Below are 25,964 nucleotides of genomic sequence, written 5' to 3'. Positions count from 1 at the left end.
GTTTGTGTCACAAGCCACCTGCAAGTATAGATGAAAATAATAATAGGTTCACACTTACTCACTTATTACAAGACCTTCTTTCATTCCTCAAATGATTTGAGATTATTTTTGTCTTAGTTTTACTGAAGAGGAAATTCAAGCTCAGGTAGTCATAAATCATTTCAAACATCATGAAAGCTAGAAAGTGACCACACTGGAATTTGAACTCGAGGCTCTCTAATATGAAGTCTGGGTTATTTCAGTGCATTCTGTCACCTCTCTGGTCAACTAGGGCACAAGGGACCAATCCGAAAAAAGCCCTCACTCCCTCATTGCCAAGTCTCCAGGCTCATAAATGAGAGCATGTTGTTTATTCCCTAAATCTCTGCTTCTCAAACACCAGCTCAAGTTTAACTGAATGGGGTGTGTTTTTTTTAATGATTTTCATTTTTTCCATTAGAGTTGGTTTACAGTACTCTGTCAGTTTTCTACTGTACAGCAAAGTGACCCAGCCACACATATGTATATATGTTGTTTTTCTCACATTATCCTCCATCATGTTCTATCATAAGTGACTAGATATAGTTCACAGTGCCATACAGCACTCATAAAAGTCAGAGCCTTGAGAATGGGCACTCCTATGATTTCAGGCTCTAAGCAACATTCTTTTACAAAAGCTGCAGAGCTAGCATGACTAAACACAGGAAAAGGAACAGCTGTAATAAGCAGTCAGATTTATTTTTCCCTATTACAATATGGTGCTACTTTGATGAGACGTTCATGTGTTCACTTGTTCTTGCTCTGTTACCATGAAGGAAAGGAGTGACATATGGCCAGGGGATGTTCCTGACTTGTCTGAGTTAACATGGATTTAAGTGGATTAAAATAAGCATAGCCATGCCCTCCCCAGCCACTCCACCTGCAGGGGCCTGAGCAGACCCAGTGAGACCTGGCTGGGGCAGTGGGTCATCCATCACTGACACTAGTATAGTCTTGTCCCCATGATGACACAAGGGAGGCAGGGGATGATTTACATCAAGATCTCCTATGACATGCAGAACCCATCTGTAAATCTCACGCTGGGTTTCCATTCCGATGAAGCACTTCTGTGCTATTGAGACAAATGGGTTGATTAGACACATTCGATTTGATGCTGTTTAGTCAAAATGACCCACATCAGGCTAACGGAGGATTTTCTTCCTCTGTGATTTTTAAAAAAACACATTATTGTATTACTTGGAGAAAGGAGTGCATGTCTATGCCTCTAAAGTAACCAAGTAGCAGTGATTTGCTATTAGATTCCTGGTTTCTGGTTGTTTCTCTTAGTGACACTATTGGAATGGGTCACCCTGATAAATTCTTCCTGTTTCTGCAGTGTCCTGAGCTTTGAAGAAATGGCCTTTGAGGAGCATTTCTCAGTCAAAAACTTCAGGTTTTCAGAATGGAGAGTGGACCTTCCCCTTTTGCTATCCATCCACTATCAAATGCTAGTTCAGGGAGGAAAAGTGGACAGGTGGATGCCTGCCTCTATCTTGAACCCCAGCAGTAGTTCTGGAACCCCTGATTGTACCTTGCAAGCACATTTAACCCTCGTTGCTTCTTCACTTATCTGGGGATCTTCTCACCCACTGTTGACAGTTGACTCCTTGCTGTGAACTAGATCCTGCAAAATTTAGAAAACTGACTTCTGACACTTTTCTTTTTATTCCCTTAATTCCTTAATGTGTGCATCTGCTATAATTACAACAAAATTCAATTATAGTGAAAATCCAACTGTAGGGGTAAAATGGGATTATGGTAATTGTTAGAATGGAGAGGCATAGAAATAGGTTTCAAAAGCTTTCAGAAAAGCTATCTGACCAAAACAAGATCAATGCAGTTGGCTGCTAATTAAAGCAAACAGACAAAGGAACGAACGCAACCTAGCTGATTTTTAATGTATGAGCTTCATTAAAAGGCTTACATTAGTCAGCTTGCATATTGAGGACTATTGAAATGTTTTGTTCTTTTGTCTCCATGGAAAGCATATAGAAATTGAAACTGACCTTCAAGTGTATAAAGAAGGCCTGAGAATTCTTAAAAAGGGAAGCAATTCCAGGGAGCGTAAATTCATTCAGACTCATTTATAGATAACCGTTTATCTGAACATTTGGGAATTTCAGAGGCCTGTGGATAGATATTGTATTCATTTCAATCTGTTATGGGAAATGAAGAAGATGGAAATTTAATAGTGTGGAAAAATTCTATAGGTGTTTATATAAATATACTGAGCATTTTAAAGACTGACTTATCTTTTAACAGAAGACTTTCTTTAGATACATTCAAGTTGGGAAATTTTTTGAGGGGGTATGTACATACTTCTAAACATTGCATATGTGTAATAACTGCAGTAGATAAATAGACATTCAGGCACACACAGTTAACTATGGGCTTATTTTCTTAGACAAAGACCCTTTTATTTAAATTTTTACAAGGGACTTAAGATGTACATGGGTTGATAGAGGGTCATGACGAATGGTGGTGCAGTACCAGATGGGCTTTGTCCCAGAGGAGCAGAGGCTCCTGCCACTCACTTTTCTTTGCAGCGTTTAATGAGGGAGGTGGGGGGTGATTGGCTAGACCTGGCTGTGAATGCTTGCTCTGCTCAGGCTGCAAAGCTGGGACTTAACTCGATTCCATAGCTTTCTGCCTAAGAGGAGATTCGTTCATCTAGACAACTTCTCTTGGTGTCTGACCAGTATTATCTTGATTGTTATAAGTGCAGTTAATCTTCAGTTCTGGGGTTGGTTTGTTCCCATTATTTGAGGCAGGTTCTCAGAACTGTGGCAGCTTCTGTCATGGCTACAGTCTGGTCATCATGTCATTAACTTCTTCCACCTGGTGGGGGTTTCAGTCTCCACAAGACAGCTCACAGGACATGGGTCAGATTATGATCCACAGCCTTTGAGGAAGAACTGAATGTCCCTAACTTTGCTCAATGACTGAACTATTATTACTTGGTTGTTTTCCTTTGCTTCTGCATTTTCTTACTTCTATAGTTAAAAATATTATTTTTTTGTCTTTTTTTTTTTTTTGTAATTTTAAGGCTGCACCTGCAGCATATGGAGTTTCCCAGACTAGGGGTCGAATTGGAGCTGGAGCTGCCAGCCTATGCCACAGCCACGCCAGATCTGAGCAGCATCTGCAACCTACATCACAGGTCACGGCAACACCAGTTTCTTAACCCACTGAGTGAGGCCAGGGATCGAACCTGTGTCCTCATGGATACCAGTCAGATTAGTTTCTGCTGAGCCATGATGGGAACTCCTAAACATATTCTTTGACTAAAGTTTTTCTACAGACAAAAAGCAGGTGGAGGACATAGGAGGGGAAGGACCATAGGGTCCTTCTCCGTTTCAATAATGATAATAATTTTACATATATATTTGTGCATGTAAAAAAGCACTTCTGGAACGTTACTCTAGGTCACAGCAAATACATAATTTACAGTCTAGAAATGCCAGTGTTTTAAAGGCAGTAGTCCTCACACATGAACAGTGAGGAACATAACAGGGAAATGCTGGCTGAGGCCAGAGAGGGGCAACGTGTAAAATGAGAAGAAATATCCAGAAAACATAAAGAAGGATTTTAAAAACGACTTCCTAATATTAAAAAAAGACAAGTTATAGGATGTAACACCTTTTCCCTAACATATTACAAAAAATGTTTCCCTAACATACTACAAAAAAAATTGGAGTTCCTGCTGTGGCACAATGGGATCAGCAGCGTCTCTGGAGCGCTGGGGCTCACTTTTGATCCCTGGCCTGGCACAGTAGGTTAAAGATGTAGCATTGCCACAGCTGTGGCATAGGTTGAAACTATAGCTCAGATCTGGTCCCTGGCCCTAGAACTCCATATGGCGCAGGGTAGGTAGCCAAAAAAGAAAGCATACACATAAAACAAAATCCAAGATTGGATAGTTTTAAAGAAACAGATTCACTTAAATGCTATTTAGGAGAGTTTAGGACATATTTGGAGAAATATTTGATGAAACTTAAAATTTGTTATTTTCACTAGAAAGTACCCACAAAGGTGACAAAGAAAGACACAGAGGCAAAGGGATTAGAGACTGAATTCAGTGTTTCAGGCTCAGCAAATGGAACATGTTCTTAGGGGTGCTCTGGGTGTGGTGCTGAGGCTGATGGGGGAGCAGGGGCCAAAGAGGGGTCATGACCACAGGTGGGCTAGTGCAGGTGCTAACAAAAGTGTTGTGCTCCCACAAAGGATGAATTTTGTGTGCAGGCACATGGTTCACAAGGTTTATTTTTGGTTTTAAAAAGTGACATTCCATTTCTCAGAATTACAAAATCAACATCTTGTTCTTTATTTTTTTTTTTTTAATTCAGCCTATAAAACTGTATTCCTTTTCCAAGTCTAGCAAGTGTTAGCAATCAAGTCTAAAGGACTTACCTAGCAATGCTCCTTGTCTTTCTGAAGAAGTTGATTTGTAGGAAAATTATACCTTCTCATATAAAACTCGTATGTAACTTCTTTCTCTGTTATATCATTCTCCTTTCTCCTCCCACTCCTAAATCGTTTCTGCCTTTCCTTCAACTCTCCTTCACGCCCCTTCGGATCACGCACACCCTGCTTTTATAAAAAGGCAAACAGCTCAGGTGTGTATGCCCTGCTCTCCAAGTCTTCATGGGCATACATCACGATGCTAGCTTATTTGGACGCCTGATGACTATGACAAAAATGCTGTGTTTATGTTGAAAGTTTCATTTGCTAAACATTGCACATCCCAAGAAGGCGCATCCATCTGCTTCATTTATACATGAAATACCATTAGATTTTAGATGATAGATGTTCACAGTGATTGTCTCCTAGCAATTAAAAAAAAAATATTGGCGTATAGTTGACTTACAATGCTGAATTAGTTTCAGGTGTACAGCAAAGGGAATCAGTTATATTATACATATACCCATTCTTTTTTTTTTCCCACATAGATCATTACAAACTTTTGAGTAGATTTCCCTGTGCTACACAGCAGGTTCTTGCTAATTACCTATTTTATATACACAATAATGTGTATTCATTATTCTCACCCTCCAAATTGCTACCTCCCTACCAGTTTCCCCTACGGTAACCTGGTAACCTTAAGATTGGTTTTGAAATGTGGGTGAACCTAGAGATCATCATACTGAGTAAAGTAAGACAGCAAAAGACAAATATCATTTGGGATCACTTATATGTGGACTCATAAAAAATGATTCAAAAGACATTATTTATAAAACAGAAACAAAGGCAGCAATTTGAATGCAGTGCCTTATACCTGAGATTGTGACTGCCTTCACATTTAATGGATTTTTTTCACCACTTCTGTAGCTTGCCACATTGTCTTCTTTCCTGGTTCTTGTCTTAGAGGAAAAAAAGAAACAAAACACCAGTTAAAAAGAGCTGGTCAGAGAATATGGAACTCATGCCCCTAAAACTGCCCTTTTGAAATCAGCAAATTGGGGTTATGCATCTTTTATTTTGAGTATCTACTCTACAGATGAGTCTTTCTAATCACAGTGTGCCTCGAACCAAAATGAACTAAGCTCTAAGGCAGCCCTATAAGTATTCATTAATTTTTCCTCATTCTAGACATAATTAGATTTTTCCTTACCCAAGTACTCTTTTTCCCTCCCTAGACTACATCTCACTCTCTCTCTTTCTCTTTTTAGGGCTGCACCCCTGGCATATGGAAGTTCCCAGGCTAAGGGTCAAATCAGAGCTACAGATGCTGGCCTATACCACAGTCACAGCAATGCAGGATCTGACTGTATCTGTGACCTACACTACAGCTTATGGCAAACACCAAATCCTTGGTGCACTGAACAAGGTCAGGGATTGAACCCACCCTCATGGATACTAGTTGGGTTCATTACTGCTGAGCCAAGATGGGAACTCCTCTTTTTTTTTTTTTTTTTTTTTTGAGTGATCACAAATGAATGAATTTCTAGCCTACATTGTTGTTGATAAATTGAGTTTATTGGCACCATGATACGGGGTCTGGGTGAGGCTCTTTAAATACGTTCAAAGTGCCCAGGCAGTTCTTATAGTGTCCCACAAGATCCCTTCCCCTCCAAGTTCAACTTAGCTTGGCAATCTTGAGTTTTAAGAATATGTTAAAGTGTAAGATTATAGGGAGAAATGTGTACCCATTTCTGTGTGTGTTTATAGGATGCTGTTTTACAGGAAGTTAAGATTTTTAGCTGGAAATAAGAGAATCCCAGCTCAAGCTAGCCTGAGTAAGATGAGCTTTCCTAGAAAAGTCTTGGGTTATTGCACAGAATCGAAGATGGATTCAAACAGCCAACCCTCTGAATGTTCAGGGATGCAACCTAATCTTGAAAGCAATAGGGATCAGCCACACAGATAGTGTTGGGGCTGCCTCCATCTCCCTTTCCTGCTGCATCCTGGACCTCAGCACTTTTTTTCTCTTTCTCTTTCATTGCAGACAAGTGTCTTCTTATGGCCAATGAGAACTTCTAAGTTTTGATTTTATCGCTTCAGTCATCAAAAAAGGAGCTGATCTGAACTTTCTTGGTGCCAGAACCAAAAGAACTGTGGGCTAAGTCCCTATTGACCTGGCTTTTCTCAGCTTTCCATCTTGAAAGCAGTTAACTTTTTGCTGGAGGAGGGAGGGGAATGAAAGCAGTTAACTTTTTGCTGGAGGAGGGAGGGGAATGTCAGTCATGGGATCTGAGATAAAGAGAGAGAGAGAGACAGAGTGTGTGTGTGGGTGTGCGTGGGTGGTGGGGGAAGGGGAGTGGGATGGGGAGAGATGGCGCTATAGGGATGCCGGGTAAGAATTTGTCAGTGGAGTTCCCATCATGACTCAGTGGAAAGTAATCTTACTAGCATCCATGAGGATGAGGGTTCAATTCCTGGCGTTTCTCAGCAGGTTAAGAATCTGGCATTGCCGTGAACTCTGGTGTAGATTGAAGACTTGACTTGGATTCTGTGTTGCTGTGGCTGTGGTGTAGGCCAGCAGCTACAGCTCCAATTCGACCCCTAGCCTGGGAACCTCCATAAGCCTCGGGTGTGGCCCTAGGGAAAGGAAAAAAAAATAAGAATTTGAGTTTCAGAGAGGAAAGGTCTTGAGCTAGGTGCACTGCAGGAGAGGCAGTGTCAGAACCAGGGGCCCTGCGATGCAAAAGAAGGACAACGAGTCCTCACAGCTTCCATCAGGCACACACAGGGGCAGAGGTCCTTGCTGGGACTTTGTAAATGAGGACACAATTGCTTCTAGGTTATCCAACAGCCCCACAACACAGGGGTGGTGATGGGGGGCTGGTACAGCCCAGAAACGTGCAGTTCAAGTGACAACACAGTTTCTTTTCCACTAAGGTGGAAATGGAAATCAAGAGGAAGGATAGGATTTGGAGTAGGGAGGGGCCCCTTTTTTGTATATTTATTGATAGGTGGGATTTTCTTTGATAGCAAAATTACTGGGTCCCTCTCTCTCTCTCTCTCTCTTTTTTTCCTGTGTTTTCAAGCCTTAACTGGATACCATGGAGTTACCAATAAGCTTTTCCCAAATATAAGCCCTGTCAGCACAATTGTGTGTTTACTGTGCTAAGCAGAAAATTTCTAATAATCTGTCCGAACATATGCAGGAATATTAGTTTCTGAGCTTTGAAACAATCATTGCTGGAGGGTTTCCTACCTCCATAGGACGTTTAGGATAGATCATCATCAGTAAATCACCTTACATTTCCTTGCTTCACACTCTCAGAGGCTCTCTACAATGAACCCTTTGATTGTATTTTACCGTGTCTGTAATTTCATTGTTTATACCCTGTCGCTGGTAGAATTCATGGAATCTTACTTTTCCTCTAAAGACTGTCTTTGATAATTTCAGAGTGTGTCTTTGCTTTTACTCTTAATTTTATTCGTCATGAAGACTGGGCAGATACCTGATGATTTCTTAGTAGTGACGGTGTCTGCAGTGTAGAGATTTAAAAACCTGTACCTAAGAGACGAAGAGAATTAGGCAGAGACACCACGGAGTAAATGGCTACGCTGGGATTTGAACTCAGATATATGTGACCCTGAGGACCATGATCTTTGTCCAGAAGAAATGAACTTTGCATTCTCTCCCATTAGCCCGAGTGACACGTAACATTTGTCTTTCCTGAAGTGTTTGTTTTATTTCATTGTGGCTGTGCTTCAGTTCTTAAATTTTCGCTTAGTCCAGTCCTAGCCTGTTATTATCTTTTTTGCTAACATTACTTATAGTAGCTTTATGATAACCTCTTAGTATTATGTATTACAAATTTCCAGAGAATTCTTCTCTAGTGGAAACTTACATGGATTCCTCGTAATATCATCATGAATAATGATAATTAACACACAGAGTTTTAATATTTTGAAATACATACTTAAGATAGAGCCATCTAAGTGGACCACTAGGTCAAGTTATCTGAACATTTCAGAGAGTTTTTAAAATGTATGGTGAAAATATTTTTCAGAATACTCATACCGTCTTCATCATAAGTAGTAAAGGCCTCATTTAAAAGGTGGCATTGGCAATTTTAAAAATTATAGAATTTCCTTGCCTGTTCACTGAGCAGGTACTATCTTTTCAAATTTCATGGGTGGTTTCAAATAGATTCCTGGCCATCACCCAAAAGAGAAGCTTGAGGATTATGACCTCAATTATCTGCCCTTTCCCCCTTTCATTTAAAAAATGCAAAACCTTTCCAAAAAGGAAAATTACAATCTTGGTCCATTTTGTTCTATGGGAAATGAAAAGCCTTACACATTCTCACCACTTCAAATTAACTTTAAGTAAATGAGAATGTGCCCCAATGTTGAAATGCTTAATTTAATTGCCCAAACCAGCTCTGAGCCTTTCATTGTCCATTAGCACCAGATGGGCCCACCTCTTACGTTCATGCATTCAGGTCTCACTCACATAGAGGCTTACAGCAGACTCATTTCCACCATTAATTCAGGTGGTTGGATATAAGACACGTTTGGTTGTCTCCTTATTTCAACTGATTTGTTTTATTTGGTTTGATTTTGCTCCATCTTTCACTAGGTGTTTGCCAAACTACTGCGAACATGGAGGGAGCTGTTCCCAGTCCTGGACGACCTTCTACTGTAACTGCACTGACACAGGCTATGTGGGTGCCACCTGCCACAATTGTGAGTAGACTCATGGTGACACACAGTCCAATGGGCAAATGTCCAGGAATACCAGGGATAACATCAGGATAGATTCACCATGGTACGGGCACTCTTTAGTCATTCATTCCAGGGTGTCTTTCCTGAGAGGATGCTCTATGCCAAACCCTGCAGTAAGCATGGAAGATGCAGGGGTATAGACCTTATCATCATGAAGCTTGGGGTCTACCAGGAAGACAGACAGCAAATGGGATAGGAGTTGAGTCAGAGGCAGGACAAGGTGCTATAGGCACACCAGGGAAAGCTGTGGAGTCATTGGCCTTGTCTAGGTGGGTCACCTCATGCTGCTGCAATAAATGACCTGCTTCTCTGGGGCCTAAGTGTCGAGCAGTTGTGTTCTGCTTATTTTGCCTGCACATCACAGGTCCACAGGGGACCCTCTTCCACGGTGTTCTCTCTGGGAGGCTGGCAGAGACTCCATCATCCATTGGGAATGTTGCCATGGCAGGAGATGGAAGCACAGCTTCTACCCAGAAGTGGTGAACATTATGTCCACTCATGTTCCACTGGGCAAATAAAGTCCCGTGGGCACCTTGATTCAGGAAGCGGGGAGCAGTCAGGGATTGAACCCATGCCATAGCAGAGACCTGAGCCTTTGGGATCCTGCTGTGTAGTACTAGGAACTCTGCTAATCACTTATGATGGAACATGTAATGTGAGAAAAAAAGAATGTATACATGTAAGTGTAACTGGGTCACCATGCTGTACAGTCAAAAAATATACATATAAATAAAGTTTAAAAAAAAAAAGGGGGGGGAGTGTCATCTTATCATGGGATCTGGGACAGTAGAACAGCATAATGATGCTGAGTACTGATACTGGCTTCCATGTCCATGTTAGGGAGGATTCAGAGAGAAGGTTTGAGCTGATCTTGTGGTAGGAATGTGGCAGAAAAGAAAAAGAAAAAGGAAACTGAAGCTGCAAGTAGTTTCACATGGCTGGAGAGTGCTGACAGTAAGTGGTAAGGAAGTGAGGCAACGTACATTCTGCAAAGAATAAGGAGTGAGGAGTGTAAGTAAAGGAAGAACATGATCCCCAATTTCTATAGTTTTACAGTCCCGTCAGGGTCACCAAACAAAAACCATGACAGAATGGAGGTTTTCCATTCAGAGAACTGTATGTCAGGCTGTGCGCAGTGAACTGTAAGTTTAATTAACAAAGACATAATGGGAAGGTGCTGGCTAGTGCTGTAGGAGATTTCATGGAGAATGTGAACTTTGAAATTGACTTAGAGCGTAGAGGGGTGGGAGTAGGGCCTTCAGAACCATGTAAGAGCCAAGCCAAGGTTGGGGCTTTTCTAAGGACTATGGGGAGACTATCCCTCGGGGAAATCTCACCTGTGTTTTTTAAGTCCCTGCTTAAGGAAGGGATCAGTAGGGAGTTCTTGCTGTGGCACAGCAAAAAGAACCCAACTAGTATCCATGAGGATGTGGGTTGGATCCCTGGCCTCGCTCAGTGGGTCAAGGATCTGGCATTGCCATGAGCTGCGGTGTAGATCACAGACATGGCCTACATGGATCCTGCCTTGCTGAGGCTGTGGTGTAGGCTGGCAGCTATAGCTCCAATTTGACCCCTAGACTGGGACCTTCCATATGCTGTGAGTGTGGCCTTAAAAAGCAAAAAAAGGAAAAAAAAATAAAAAGGATAAGTAGGTGCCAGCTGGGCTAAAATCAGACACTCTGGTCCAGGATGAGCAGCATCCATGCTCTCAGCCATTCTGTGGCTTCCTGTACAACTGGGAAGGGAACACTCACCAATGATGACCACAGAAGAGTTGAATCAAATCAGAGAAGAGGCAGCCCAGTGGCTATCATGGGATGACATTACTCCCCTTAGTTACCTGTGGAAGTGAAAGACACTGCCTAGCTTCTTCATGGTATATCATATTTAAAATTTTCTCTTTAGTTATTTGGATCTGTGAGAACTTAACCAAGAGGGCTCAGGTTTAAATTTTAACAAGCTCTTGTACTTGAACAAGGACATGATTTTAATACTCCAAAGCTCAGTTTTCTCCCAGATCCTATAAAGGAAAACTAGTAATATGGTGTGGACGATTTTAAGGCTAAAATGACATGGTTTTATCTAAGTTTCTCAAGAAATATCTTATCTATGTCTGTTGAGTCTGGTTCCAGAAATACTATCCCTAAATAGCCAAGAACAATGTATAATTGTACAAACACATTGTAGGACATACACAAGGCTGTTTAGATCACACTGTCAATGCTTCTTTCTAGAGGCAACCAGATTGGCCATCAAGTTAGAACTGGGATGAGACAAACTTGAAGACTTAAGTCAAAAGTATCCAAATATAGGTCAAATCACATGGCAATAATTGTATGATTTTTAAAGCTTCTTCTTTTCACTTTCTCCTAAAGTAATTTAACAATATTTTGAGAAGTTCATCTGTATGGATGTGCTACTCCTTGAAATTTATCCATCCGTCAGGCTAAAAATAGATTTCTAACTTGATAAAAAAAGTGTGAACTTGAAAGTCGATAGAAGTTAGGTGCTGATTTTTTAAGGAAAGCTGTCAAAGTTGATGAGTAGGAGATTCAATATACCAAGCCTTAAAAATACTATTTTTTTAACACCTGTCCACCCCCCTTTTTTGTGAAATCACTCAGTGTCTATACTGTGGGCTGCAGCACTGCTAACTCCCTTTTTCCCATCTGGGCACCCAGCCAGGACAAATCAGAGGTGTGTGGGTGGCTGTGACGTTTGGCACATACCTTGGATATCTGTGCATTTCAGGAATTCATCTCCCTCTAACTAATCCCTCCCCTTCCCTCAACTGGGTGAGAACCACTGTTTTGAGTCAGATTTATAAAGTGAGTAAATCAAGCCAAGCTTGTCTGTCTTTTAAAAGAATGTGCCCCAAATGTGGGGCATCAGGAATCAGAGATGCTATCTCCTCAGGCAGCAGGTGCAGCCCTAAAAAAGCAAAAAAAAAAAAAAGAAAAGAAAAAAGAAAGAAAGAAATCAGAGATGCTAAACTACAGGAGACAGCATGTAGGATCCCCTCAGGTAAAAGTGAAACAAGCGAGTTCACAGCCCTGCTTGTGTGGAAATGGCCAGTGCCTTCGTGGGCTGGGGTTTATTTTCTTGAAACTGTCATTGACAATCAGAATAGCCACTGTGAGATCTTTAGAGTTATAAGACATTTATAATAATATTGAAAAATAATTTCTTGAGTATTGGTCTTTTGTCTTTTCAAGCCCTTCAGATTTGGTTTTGTTTTTCATTCTTGGTGCTTCCTAGTAAACGTGAACCGAAAAGGGTCGTGTAGAACAGAAAGGGTTCACTTTTTTCTGTTCAGCTTTGTGGATAAGAGATGGGTCTGTCTGGGGAGGAGGGTGTGAAGAATTCTAAGGAATGGCAAGTTGGGAACCCCCAGTCTTTAAATGTAGGAGGTTGCTGACAAGGTAGATATGTCATCATCCCTTTCTTCCTTGCCTAATGACACATAAAGGACTTGGGTAAGCAAGTTATGTTACTTTTCAAACACACTTTGTTCAAAACATCCTATTTAAAAAGATATGATGATCACTAATTATTAGACAAATGTAAATCAAACCTATAAAAAGGTACCCCCTCACACCTGTCAGAATGGCCATCATTAACATCTACAAATAACGGATGCTGGGGAGGGTATGGAGAAAAGGGAACCCTCCTGTACTGTTGGGAATGTAAACTGGTACAGCCACTTTGGAAAACAGTATGTAGGTTCCTCAGAAAACTAAAGACAGATTTACCATGTAATCCATCAATCTCACTTCTGGGTATATATATGCAAACAAAACCACACTTTAAAAGATATATGCACCCCAGTGTTCATTGTAGCATTATTCACAACGGCCAAGACACGGAAGCAACTTAAATGTCTACTGAAAGATGAATAGATTGGAGTTCCCATTGTGGCTCAGTGGTTAACAAATCCGACTAGGAACTATGAGATTGCGGGTTCAATCCCTGGCCTTGCTCAGTGGGTTAAGGATCCAGTGTTGCTGTGAGCTGTGGCGTAGGTTGCTGATGCGGCTCGGGTCCCATGTTTCTGTGGCTCTGGTATAGGCCGGCAGCTACAGCTCCGATTAGACCCCTAGCCTGGGAACCTCCATATGCCACTGGAGAGGCCGTAGAAAAGACATAAAGACCAAAAAAAAAAAAAAAAAAAAAAAAAAAAAAGAAAGATGAATAGATTAAGACCTTGTGGAACATATATACAATGGGATACTATCTGGCCATAAAAATAAGGAAATCGTGCTATTTGTAGCAACATGGATGCAGCTAGAGATTATCATACTAAGTGAAGTAAGTCGGAAAGAGAAAGGTAAATACTATATCACTTATATCTGGATTCTAAAATATGGCACAAATGAACCTACCTACAAAACAGAAACAGACTCACAGACATGGAGAACAGACTCGTGGTTGCCAAGGGGAAGGGGGGAGGGAGCAGGATGGATGGGAGACTGGGGTTGATAGATGCAAACTAGTACATTTATAATGGACAAGCAATGAGGCCCTACTGTACAGCATAGGGAACTATATTCAATCTATTGGGACAGAAAATCATATGAAAAAAAAAAGCCCTATGTCTTATCTCCTTTCTCAAACAAGTAAGACATTTTGAAAACCTCTGTATATGAACTTAGTGATGGGACATCAATAAGGTTGCTATCATCCTTCCGATTGCTGCAGACCAACTAGGATATTGTGACACCAAGTAGAGATTGCAGTTCTGGAAGACTGCGAGGTGAGAGGGTTTTGTGTGGGAGAAAGATCATGAAACCATCCTGGGAGGATGTAGGATGAGTGAGCACTTGAAAGACAGCTAACATGAAAATGGGTGTAAGGACTAGGGAAGCCTGTTGTAAAGAGGGCTGCTGGCGAGAGACAAGACTTAAAGGTAGGAATATATACGCTGTGTTTTGGGACAATGAAGATGTTTGCCTGGCTCGAGAATGGGAAAATAAATAGCTCTTTTCATTCATTCCTGAAGCCAAATGGTATTCCCACGATGCACTTCCCCTAGGGGAAATCTGAGCTCACTTCCCTTTATTACCCAAGCTTTTCCCATGTTACTTCGGTATCTATAAATACCACTTTAATGACTACCTGACAAATAGTCCGTTTAATGACTCTTTTTGTATTTATTCAACCATTTTAATCTTTGGGGGGCAGTGGTGGTGAGGGGCCCTATGTTATTTCCAAATATTTATTATTATAACCAACTCAACAGTGAGAATTTTGTGCTTAAGTTTTTAACCCCACATGATCAACTGTTTTCTTCAAATAGGCTTAGAAATGGCATTATTGAGAGAAGGACTGTGAATCGTTTTAAGGATCTTGATTCATATTTCAACAGGCTTTCCTAACATCCTGCTACAGTTTATATTCTGATCACTCTATTTTGAGATCTTGTCTCATGTTCTAAGGCAGAATTGTTTACTGTATTTTATAAAACTATCTTACATGTGTTTGTACTATAATATTTGCATATTGAAATGGAAATGATTATTGACTCTGACAGTGAGTTTTAGAGGAAGAAAAAGGGTTTGTCCTTTAGGTGAAATATACAACAGGAATAAGAATGTCTCCACAGAATTGTACTTAATCATACAAGTAAGGACCTTTTGAAAGCACATCTCTTGTCAGTAACCATGAAATGACAGTTCCTCACACACTGAGGGGACTTGGGAAGTAATCCAAGTACTTGTCATCTTCCCTGTGTCTCCTCATGCCCTTGATCTTCACAGTATGTATGTATGTCTTTTTAAAAATTTTTGGCACGCCTGTGCAATATGGAAGTTCCAGGGCCAGAGACTGAACCTTCACCACAGCAGTGACCTGAGTTGCTGCAGTGACAATGCAGGACCCTTAACCTGCTGAACCGTAAAGGAACTCCCTCAGTATCCATGTTTGATCACATTCACACAGGCCCTTTAGAGGGTCTCCTCCCCATTTCCCATCCTTTGCTAATCCCTTGAGAGTGCAGCCTCTCTGATGTCCTAACAGTGCCCGTCATCTCCCTTCGCAGCTTGGCAAGAAGATGTCAGCTTTCTTTCTCTCCCAAGCTTGATACAGTGCCTCTCCCATTGGGCAGTCAATAGCCAGGTATTGATTGGGATCATATCAAGTCATTTGGTGATCAGCCTTTAAGGTAGCCATCACAGAGGGCTAACTCTTGAGCTGTTTCAGCAGTAGGTAAATGGTCCTCTCACTGCATGGTGTTTCATGATTGAAATGAATCTTGATGATAAGAGGTTTATTTAAATCAGGACTCATATCTTTTAGCGGATGTCAACTCATATTGTAATGTTATGCCGTGGGTTTCCTATCAAGATCTAAAGAAAACCCATCTCCATGCTCACCCCTGAATGTTGTCAGCAGATGCTCCAGCCTGAAACTAGGTACCTAAAGTAGGAGAAGAAAAAATCAGTAATGAATTGTCAAATCCACACCCTGCTTCATTTTATGACACTCAACAGGGCCTTTGGTGCCGTCATTACTTTTATTCCTGTTGACTCTCCTATTGAGACCATAAATTTCTTTAGGGATGGAACTGTGTTTTGCTGCTATTGCCACTAACCGTATCCAAGGAATTGATGACACAAAAGTGAGACAGATAGTGAAACAGAAGATAATTCAGTGTGCCATAAAGTGGGGCCTCCACAAGGACAGGATAGTGTCTGAATCTTCTCTGTGTCCTCAACCCTTTCTCTAATCCCTGTCACATGGTAGTCATCTGCTGTTGGCTGTATACACAGATGAATAAATCAAAGAGGTGCCCACAGTGATGTGGAGCTATTGTGGTGAGGGCACTATCCCTTTCTGGAGGAGGTGAGAAAGTTTTCACAATAATTGATGTTTGAATAGATGTTTGAAAGATGAGAGAGAACAGGGGCAAGGAGAAGAAAGGACTGTGTGCTAAGACAGGAAATGTGACGGGTCACGCAGCAGAGGGCACCATGAGGTGCTTAGCACAGCTGGAATCTAAGGTGAAACAGAGGAAGAGAGAGGCAGGATTTGCAGCCAGAAGAGAAGATGCTGATACCTTGAAAGGGAACTTGTTTCTCTGCTGAGCACTGAAGGGCTAGCCACGGTTTTTTGGTTCATGCTGAGAATTGATTTGCTAATATTTATTTGGTTGTTTGCATTTTTGTGTATCAATTTCTTTTTGGAGCTGTAACAGTGATGGTAGAGCACACACTGATGTTGGAAGTCAACTTCATGGTGGATGCAGGGGTCCGCATTGTCTTATGTGTTGGGTGCTGAGCAGAGAAACTAGATACTATTTGCAGTTGTATGGGCAGCAAAGAATGAGATTAGAGCAAACTGGAAAGAAGGGACCTGACTTGAAAAGTGTATCTAAAATTGGATCACATGGACTTGAAGACAAATCGAATGCAGCAGAGAGAAGGATGACTTTTAGCTTTGTAGCCTGGAAGACTTCATGAATGAAGGATACGTGGCTGAGTCCCCAGGTCTTTCTGCACCTGAGAGCCTAGTGCCAAATCCAGGCCTGCCATTTGAAAGATGTATAACCTGGGGCGAGTTGTGTGAGTGCTGTGTGCTTTCATTTCCTCCTTTGTGATACAGGGCTAATAATAGAAGCCACCTTATGGAAATATCATGAGGATTAAATAAAAGAATCCCCATAAGTATTTAGCCTGGTGCCTGGAAAATGCAAGGTCCCGGATCCATGTCAGCTTTTATTTGAGCAGATGGAGGACATGCAGAAGGAAGAGGGTACTTAGCAGATGCTGTTTTCAGTTCAGTTTGGGGCACAGCGTTTGCCTGGAAAGATACTCACTGTACAGAAGTAGCTGCATATCCCAGAGTCACGTCCAGAGGAGGATCAGAATCACTGGGTGCAGAGTTGAATAGACAAAATCAATCAGATACATTGTCCATGGGTGGAACCTACAAAGTGAGACATTTGAAGTGACTCAAGAAAGGGTACAAGTAAGGCACAACTAAAGAGGAAGGGGGAGGAAAGAAGAAGGAGGAACTCGGGGAAAAAGTGGTAACTGAAGAGGCAGATGAGAAGTGTTCCCAGAGTAGGTAATAAACAGAAATGTCCAAGCCATTTACCCCAGGTCACTTTGTTATCATGGTGGTTGCTAATTGTTGAATGACTGGGTGGATGTTTAAATAAGGAGTTGGAGGAAAGCACAATAAGAGAAAGAAAGACACCATTTTCCATAGGCAGTCTCTGACTGTGGCAGTATAGGAATGTGCTGCCACTTACTGTCCCAAGAGAATTTGTGGTTTTTTTTTTTTTTTTTTTTTTTGGCTATGCTTGTGGCATGTGGAATTCCCAGGGCCAGAGATCCAACCTCCACCATAGCAGTGACAATGCCAGATGCTTAACCTGCTAGACCACCAGGGAACTCCAGGAATTTTGGGGTTTCTTTTTTTTAATTTATTGAAGTAGAGTTGATTTATGTGTTATGTTAGTTTCTGGTGTAAGCACAGTGATTAAATTATATATATATATATTTTTTCCTTTTTCTTTTTTTCCATTATAGCTGGTTCCCTGTGCTATGCAATAGGACCCTGTTGTTTATCCATTCTATATATAGCAGTTTGCATCTGCTGACCTCAGCATCCTACTCCATCCGTCTCCCACCTCCCTTCCCCTTGGCAATCACAAGTCTGTTCTCCAGGACTCTGAGTCTCTTTCTACTTCATAAATAAGTTCATTTGTGTCATATTTTGGTTACCACATATAAATGATATATAGTATTTGTCTTTCTCTGACTTATTTCACTTAGTACGATAATCTGTAGTTGCATCCATGTTTCTATAAATTGCATTATTTCATTCGTTTTTATGACTGAGTAGTATTCCACTGTGTATATGTACCAGCTTCTTAATTCATTCCTCTGTTGATGGACATTTAAGTTTTTTCCATACCTTGGCTGTTATGAATAGTGGTGCAGTGAACATTGGGGTGCATGTATCTTTTTGAATTTTTTTTTTCTGGATTTTCCCACCTAAGAGTGGGATTGCTGTATCATATAGTAGTTCTGTTTTTAGCTTTCTGAGTGGCGTTCATACTGTTCTCTTTAGTGGTTGTTCCAAATTACATTCCCACCATCAGTGAAGGAGGGTTCCCTCTTCAAGAGAATTTATTAATAGGTAACTATCACAGGTGTCGGGATCCAAGGGGTTCCAAAGCCATGGCCTTTGTGATGATCTTATTCTCCAGTATCTTTGCATCTGTTAACAGGCCAGTAGTGCACAGGGTGTGCAGTTATGTGCATGAGGCTGCCTTAAAGGTGGCTGCAAGGTTGTGAAGTGAGAGATCACAGCAGGCTTAGCTGATGGCAATGGGTTCTTGGAGGGATGGCTAGCCCTGAACACAACGGTCTGCCTAGGGGTGGCAAAGAGTCTTAGGAGAATGTTTTTCAAGGCTGAAAATAAAGGAAGGACATGAAATAAGGAGGAACTTGGAGAATGTTTGGGTTTCACTCAAGGCTCAGTCCAGGGAGTTCCTGTTGTGGCCCAGTGGTAACAAACGCAACTAGTATCCATGAAGATGCAGGTTTGATCCCTGGCCTTGCTCAGTGGGTTAAGGAACTGGCATTGCCATGAGCTGTGGCAGATGCAGCTCAGATCCCATGTTATTGTGGCTGTGACATAGATTGCAGCTGCAGCTCCGATTTGACCCCTCACCTGGAACCTTCCACATGCTGTGGATGCATCCCTAAAAAGACCAAAAAAACAAAAAAACAAAAAAACAAAATAAAACAAAAAGGCACAGCCTAAGGGCCAGGGAAGGGATATTTGCTGAGCTCCTTTTCAGTGCCCCAGCCCCATGCTTGGCTCTGACCTTGCTAGACTGGGGCTCTTTTTCAAACAATGGGGTCTTCACATTTGCATATTTCTTGACCAGAGCTTATTTGTACCACTTTCTGTGCTCCGGTAACATTGTTAACACCTGCAAGAAGCCCACCCACATCTTCCCTAGATGCTGCTCATCTTTGCCCTTTCATTACCCACTCACATGGAAGTAATTCCTCCATATCAAAATCCAGTGTTCAGTTCTTATTTTTCTTCCTAAACTGCCCATTTTCTGTGCACTCTTCTCTGTCTCTCTGGCACCTACTTGATGTAGGATGAATGCAGACATCTTTTTATAGCCCATATGCTTAAAGCCACAGAGCTGGTGGAAGTGGGATTTGAACTCAGTTCTAGATGGCTCAAAAAGCACTTCCTCCTTGCATTAAAACATCTCTAAGTGGAAGAGAGAGCACACTTAAATATTTGGTGGAACATGGTAGGCCTATAAGCAAACAAACAGATACAAAGACTTCTGATTAGAGAAGAGGAGGAATGAAGGGTATATATTCACCTCAGATCGATTCTCTTCCTTTTGAACACATCTCGACGATGTTAAGTGTTTCCCACAGTCATTTCCTCCATGGTCATTTGTTTTCTTTGTTCTTTGCTTCCTCCTTTTTTCCATCTCTCCCTCCATCTCCCATCTTCCTCTCATTAATTGAGGCTACAGTAAAGCTAACCTCAAATACATACATCAGAATGACAATGTGCAAAAAAAATGTAATCACAAGGTTTGGCTTTATTCCATGTCCTTAGAAGCAACAAAAAAGATTCCTGAATATGAAAGAAGATAATTAACTGGAGATAATTTAATTGTTGATGTTGCCTTCTTTGGAGGACCCTTGATATTTACTTTGAACACTGAACGGGAGCAATGAGCATTTATTTCTAATGTGTTTCAATCAATGAAAGACTAATTGCCATAGAAGTGCAAAGCTCTGGTATATCCCATGAGTTTGAAGTAATCTGGGCTGGATATATATATATATGAAACTCATATATGAAGATACATTTTCCATCTGGGCCTCAGCTTTGAATGCAGACAGATCTGGGTTGTATTTATAGCTTTCTGGTCTTGGACAAATTAATTTGCTTGATCTGTAAAATAATAATACTTCATTTAAACAGTTACTGTGTGGATTAGAGTTAAGGGATGAAAAACACCTGGCATAGTGTTTTAGATTTGGCATTTCCATGCTAAGTGGTGTCTATTATATATTTAAATGATGTTCATGAAAGTTTTGGTATAGTTTTCATGTAAGAGACTTTCAATCATATATCTTCCTCTGCTACCAAATGATAAGGCTGTAGGAACACTTTTTACCCTTTGGATTACTGAATAAATGTTAGGTTCTGGCACAGGTGTTGCCATTAGAGAAAGAAGAGGGACACACAATATCAAGGTAGAAGCCCAGGCTGGCTCAGGGGTCCTGAGTCAGGTCTACCGGTCATAAATGACTCAGGCAAGACACATATGTCTCATCACCCACGTTTCCCCAGGGGTACAATGTCTATTGTCACAGATTATACATGGTCACTGAGAAGGAATATTTTGATCTGCTCTAGGTATGTGACTCAGAACAAGTGTGTTGCCCCCTTGCAGTGTATTGTAGTCACACTTTGCGATAGTTCATTCTCACTATACTATGTGGTTGCTATTTCTCATCTTTGCCATTTTCTGATGCTCTAGCTCAGAATAATATTTGCATAGATCACAGAGCACATCTTTTGACTATGGGTTAGAAAACAGAGTACTCTTTCACACTGTTACCTCCAATAACCTTTAAAAGTAAACCAGGAGTTCCCGTTATGGCTCAGCAGGTTAAGGACCTGACATAGTATCTGTGAGGATGTAGGTTCAATCCCTGGCCTTGCTCAGTGGGTTAAGGGTCTGGCATTGTTTTAAGCTGAGGGAGGCATAAGTCACAGGTGTGTCTCAGATCTGGCATTGCTGTTACTGGGGTGTGGGTCACTGCTACAGCTCCAATTTGACCCTTAGTCTGGGAACTTCCATATGCTGAAGGCACGGCCATAAAAAAAGAAAAAAAAAAGTAAAACGTGTTGAAACCTGGGGAGTGTGAGGGTCACACGTGTTTAAAGCTCTTGCATCTTTGCTTTGGAGCTTTTAGTTAAGTTGAACTGCTCTGATTTTTATTAGGAATGGATCAGCTAAAAGAATAATAAGAGTAATAAGTAATTCAAAAATGAGAGAAACAGTGTGATTGCTTGACCTAGTTTATCAATTCTGTTTTAAAATGGAGTGAGACTCAACTATCTAAATTGTCCTGAAATAAAGGATTTCCCAGCATGCTCGGTTCAAATCTTGCAAACATGGTTTGCATATGTAATTCAGAGATAAAATTCAGAGAAGTTTCCTTTATCCGTTAGAATTCTATAACGCAATAACAGTATGACCGATGGCAAATAATTTCACTGATTGAGCCTTGTGCCACATACCAAAGGAAAATAATGGAATCTGTCCTGTATTGTGACTGGAATAGATTCATGAATCCATGGGCATGAAATCCCTTTTGACAAGTGTGATTATTAACCCTTCCTTACAGATCCTTCCTCTTAGACTTTACATCATTCTGTTCTCACCACAGCCTTGACGAGGAGCAGGGCTAGATTCAGAGGAAGGGCCCATGAGTCAGAGTGATTTAGAATGCAGAGACCAGGGACGTTCGGTCACGGGCCCCGGGAAGGACTCAGATCTGAGCGTTCTTACTGTCGCTGATTTGTCAATGTGAGTATCCTGCAGAAGGTTCTCATCTCTGCACGCTCCAGGCATCGTGAGTTGTTGTTAGTGAAATTCTAAGGTTAATTTTAAAGTGTAGTTTGTGTTGCTTGTTTTCAAAGAGACATTGTGAGTCTATTACTGCTCAGCTTCCAATCCTGCCTTGGTCCTGTCATCTCAATGATGAAAGCCCTGTATCTCGGCTCCGTGAGTGTGGCTCCTGGTCAGAGCCCTCCGATGTCACAACACGTTCAGTTGTGTCTCCATATGTGTGAAGTTGTGGTCTCTCATTGACTATTCATTCTTTAAACACATCAGATTCTTTCCATCATCCATTCTTTATGTCAAGTTGTGTTATTTTTTTTCAGGGCTGCATATGGTGTGGCATATGCAGGTTCCCAGGCTAGTGGTCTAATTGGGGCTGCAGCTGCCAGCCCATACCACAGCCCACAGGAACGCCAGATCTGAGACATGTCTGCAACCTACGCTGCAGCTTGTGGCAATGCTGGATCCTTAGCCCACTGAGTGAGGCCTGGGATTGAGCCCAAATCCTCATGGATAACACTAGTTGGGTTCTTAACCTGCTGAGCCATGAGGGGAGCTCCCTATTTTATTCTTGTTGAAATACAGTTTATAGACAAGATTATATAAGCATCACTCCATTCTTTAGGCTCTGAATGTTCTTCGTGATTTTTATTCTAGATCATTCTTTATTCTGCCTCATCTCTCTGCTTGAATATCACTTCATGTATGCAAGGGGTGGCAGTAATTGATCTCTTGATCTTTCTTTGGCATGGGTTGGGGCCCCTTGAGGTCAGGCACTTCGGTTTTTCATGCACATGTCCCCAAGACTTGGCACCAGGTCTGGAATATGACACACACAAAATAGGTGTTGAGAGAATAGAGTCCCAGTTTCATCTTGTTGGCACTTCTTTGAGTTGTATTTGTGTATCTTCTGCATTGAGTGAAAGTAGAAATCAACAAATTGTATGATACCCCACAGCATCTGTTAGGCTTTGTCTTTGGTTGCCATGAAGAAGAAACTCCCATTTTGAATCTGATGAAAGAACTGAGGCTCTTCGAATTCAAAGCATATTTCTTTTTTAAAAAAGCACGTCTCTTAAAGATCCCCACATCAGCTCCCCCATTAGCTCTCCAAGTGTCTTGTTAATCACCTTTCAGTCACTCTAGTGCATGGTTTTCAGATCCTAGCCCTCGCGGGATGTTTGGATATGTAAATATATGTGGAAAACAAAGCTGTCCATTTTCACGGCAGGACATGCAAGTGCTTTTATTGGTCTGTCGTTGGAGGATTTGTCCGTTTCTGACAGCACAGATTTCCTGCTGGCAGCTCTTGTGATGATGAAGACCTTGACCATCGTTCCCTCCCTCCCATCTTTCTGATCCCACTGTCTCAATAGCTCGTAGAGGAAGCAGGTGAATCCCTCTGCTAAGACCTGATTTTACTGCCACGTGTCGTCTAAGTGGGCATTCAGGAGTTCCCATTGTGGCTCAGTGGGTTAAGAACCCAGCAGATATCCTTGAAGATGCTGGTTTGATCCCTGGCCTTGCTCAGTGGGGTTGAGGATCCGGCATTGCTGTGAGCTGCGGTATAGGTTACAGACTTGGCTTGGATCCCACCCACATTGCTGTGGCTGTGGTGAAGGCCAACAGCTGCAGCTCCAATTCGACCCCTAGCCTGGGAACTTCCATATGCCTCAGGCGCAGCCATAAAAAAAAAAAAAAAAAAAAATAGGGCATTCAAAGGAATCACTGGAATATACCTTGCTTACTGGGATGCCCGGAGCTCAGAGGCTGTATGAAGACAGACCCATGCTTTCTCGCTTCTACTTGTGAAAAGTATTTGGTCCATGACATTACTAGGGTATGGTCAAAAGAAGTAGAAATTAAATGTGTTAATTTTTTTTTAGGGAGATGAAGCATAAAAAGATAATTGTGTTTGAAAATTGGGCTGCCTTGTGTTTAGTTCTAGGCTCCAGCAATTACGAACTGAGTAATCTGGGGAAAATTACCCAACTTCTTTGAACCTTGGTTTCTCATCTGAATACAGAAATAAGAACCTCTATGTCTGAGGAATTTTGGATGATTAAATGAGATTACACTGAGAGCATGGACTGTGATGACATGTAGGAGGTGCTCAATTTACTTGCTCTGCTTCATCAACCCTCCATACCTAATGTTTCTTGTGTTTTCTGGACAAGGTTTATATTAGTAACAAATGCTGATTTTTATGTGTGGGCAGGACCTTGTGGTACAAATTATTTACCTATATGATTTATATCCTTCCAAATCTGATGCTCTAGAAACAGGTTGATGGATACCTCCTGTTGTTCTTGTGTTTTTCTGGTGGCTTGAAGGCTCTTTCCCCCATTAGTTGGAATCTACCTCCTCCTGACTCTCTCTGGTTAGGCTCTGTCCTGTCATCAGTGATCCCACCATGGAAATCTGCAACTAAGCCCTCCTTGCAGAGTTCTGACAAGTCGCCCAAGATTGAGCCTCAGCATCCTTCTCTCCACTCCACCACACCTCACCTGTCTGCAATAAAGTGTGATGTTGATAGGCTTCGCAGTTCTTGAAATCACTGGATTCAGAAAGTGCTTAGATAATAATCATCAGAGCAAGAAATTGCTTTTACTTAATTATACAATTATATGTAATTAATATATGGTATACTTTTCATCATCATCGTATAATCATTATAATCAGTCCCTGAATTAGTAAATATAGATGATTCCACAATTTATTTTGGCTGCTGTTATGTTGAGATTTAGTTGAGATGTTTATTTTCACTTAATGCAAGTCTTGTAAATCCTCTTTTCAGATTCCTCTTCCACACAACCCACTTGTATATCAGGTATGTATGAATGACTGTCCACTCTGGATCCAACAGTGGACCCTGGGGGTGATACCTGAGCAATTGAAGATCTATTTCTGACTCAAGAACTTTAAACCTAGACACAGTGGCAGAGGGGGAAGGGAAACTATATTGTCCATTCAAAAAACAATGCAAGGCAGAGTAAAACAGTACATTGAATACAGGTCAAAGGTAGAAATACAGGCACCAAGTGTGGCAGACAGATGAGCCATGAAGGAGGAGGGTTCAGTACTTCTGGACTTGAGCTGAATCTGGTCTATCTGTGTGATCTGCTCAAAAGAGGAGGTGGGGCAGGGTCAAGCATCCAGGGTGAACGGAGAAGGACCCTCGTAGGCTGGGGCTCTGCTTAAGGGAGAAAAATAATGATCACAAAACTTGCCCTCAGCCTGGCAAGATTCAGGCAGAGAAACAGAATGGGGAGGAGGTAGATATTAAGAGACTTAATGGCTTTTGGCTTAATTAAGCCAGAAAAAAAAAAAGGCTTATGTAATTGTGAGAACTGGCCAGGCAAGTCCAAAGTCCACAGGTGGGCAGTCAGGAAGGGTGGAAATCTAGAGCATTAGATGCATCTGCAGTTCACAGGGGCAGTTTCTTCTTCTGGGCAGCCTCTGCTCTGCTCTTAAAAGCCCTTCAACTTATTAGAGCAGGCCCACCCTGATTTTTTTAGGATATTTCTTTTCCTTAAAGTCAGCTGATTGTGGGCTTTCATCACATCTCCAAAATACCTTCACAACAATGTCTAGATTAGTGTTTGATTGGACAGTTGTTGACTGTGGTCCAGCTTCACTGACACATAAAACAGACCACTCCAAGTCTGCCCATTTGTCAGCTTGGCACCTGTGTTTATCTCTTTTACTTCATTTTCTTTTCTTGGTCGTACCTATAGGCATGTGCAAGTTCCTGGGCCAGGAATCGAACCTGTGCCACAGCAGCAACCTAAGCCATTGAAGTGACAATGCGAGATCTTTAACCCACTGGACCACAGGAGAATTCCTTCATTTCCCTTTAACTACATGTAGTTATACTACTTAACTTACTCATACTATTTACTAGTATACTAGTTAGTGTATTTCTTTTTTCTTCATTTTGAAATTTATACCTTGTTATTTTTTAATTGAAGTATAGTTTATTTACAATGTTCTATTAATTTCTGCTGTACATCAAAGTGACCTAGTTTTACATATGTAAATATTTTTCATATTTTTCATATTCTTTTCCATTATGGTTTATCACAGGATATTGAATATAATTCCTTATGCTATGCAATAGAATCTTATTTATCCA

The 25,964-nt window shown here is 41.3% G+C and overlaps 1 protein-coding gene across 1 annotated transcript in view; it reads left to right on the top strand.

Moving 5' to 3' along the window:
• CNTNAP5 (contactin associated protein like 5) overlaps positions 1 to 25,964 on the top strand; it is an 865,036-nt gene that overhangs the window by 532,332 nt on the left and 306,740 nt on the right. Inside the window, 1 exon segment of the mRNA XM_021075830.1 lies at positions 9,053 to 9,159. Within this exon segment, the coding sequence (XP_020931489.1) occupies positions 9,053 to 9,159 (107 nt within the window).

The sequence above is a fragment of the Sus scrofa genome, chromosome 15 (genome assembly GCF_000003025.6).
Source record: "Sus scrofa isolate TJ Tabasco breed Duroc chromosome 15, Sscrofa11.1, whole genome shotgun sequence".
NCBI lineage: Eukaryota > Metazoa > Chordata > Mammalia > Artiodactyla > Suidae > Sus > Sus scrofa.
Note: the sequence above shows the minus strand (reverse complement) of the source record. Positions and strands in the feature narration are given on the sequence as shown.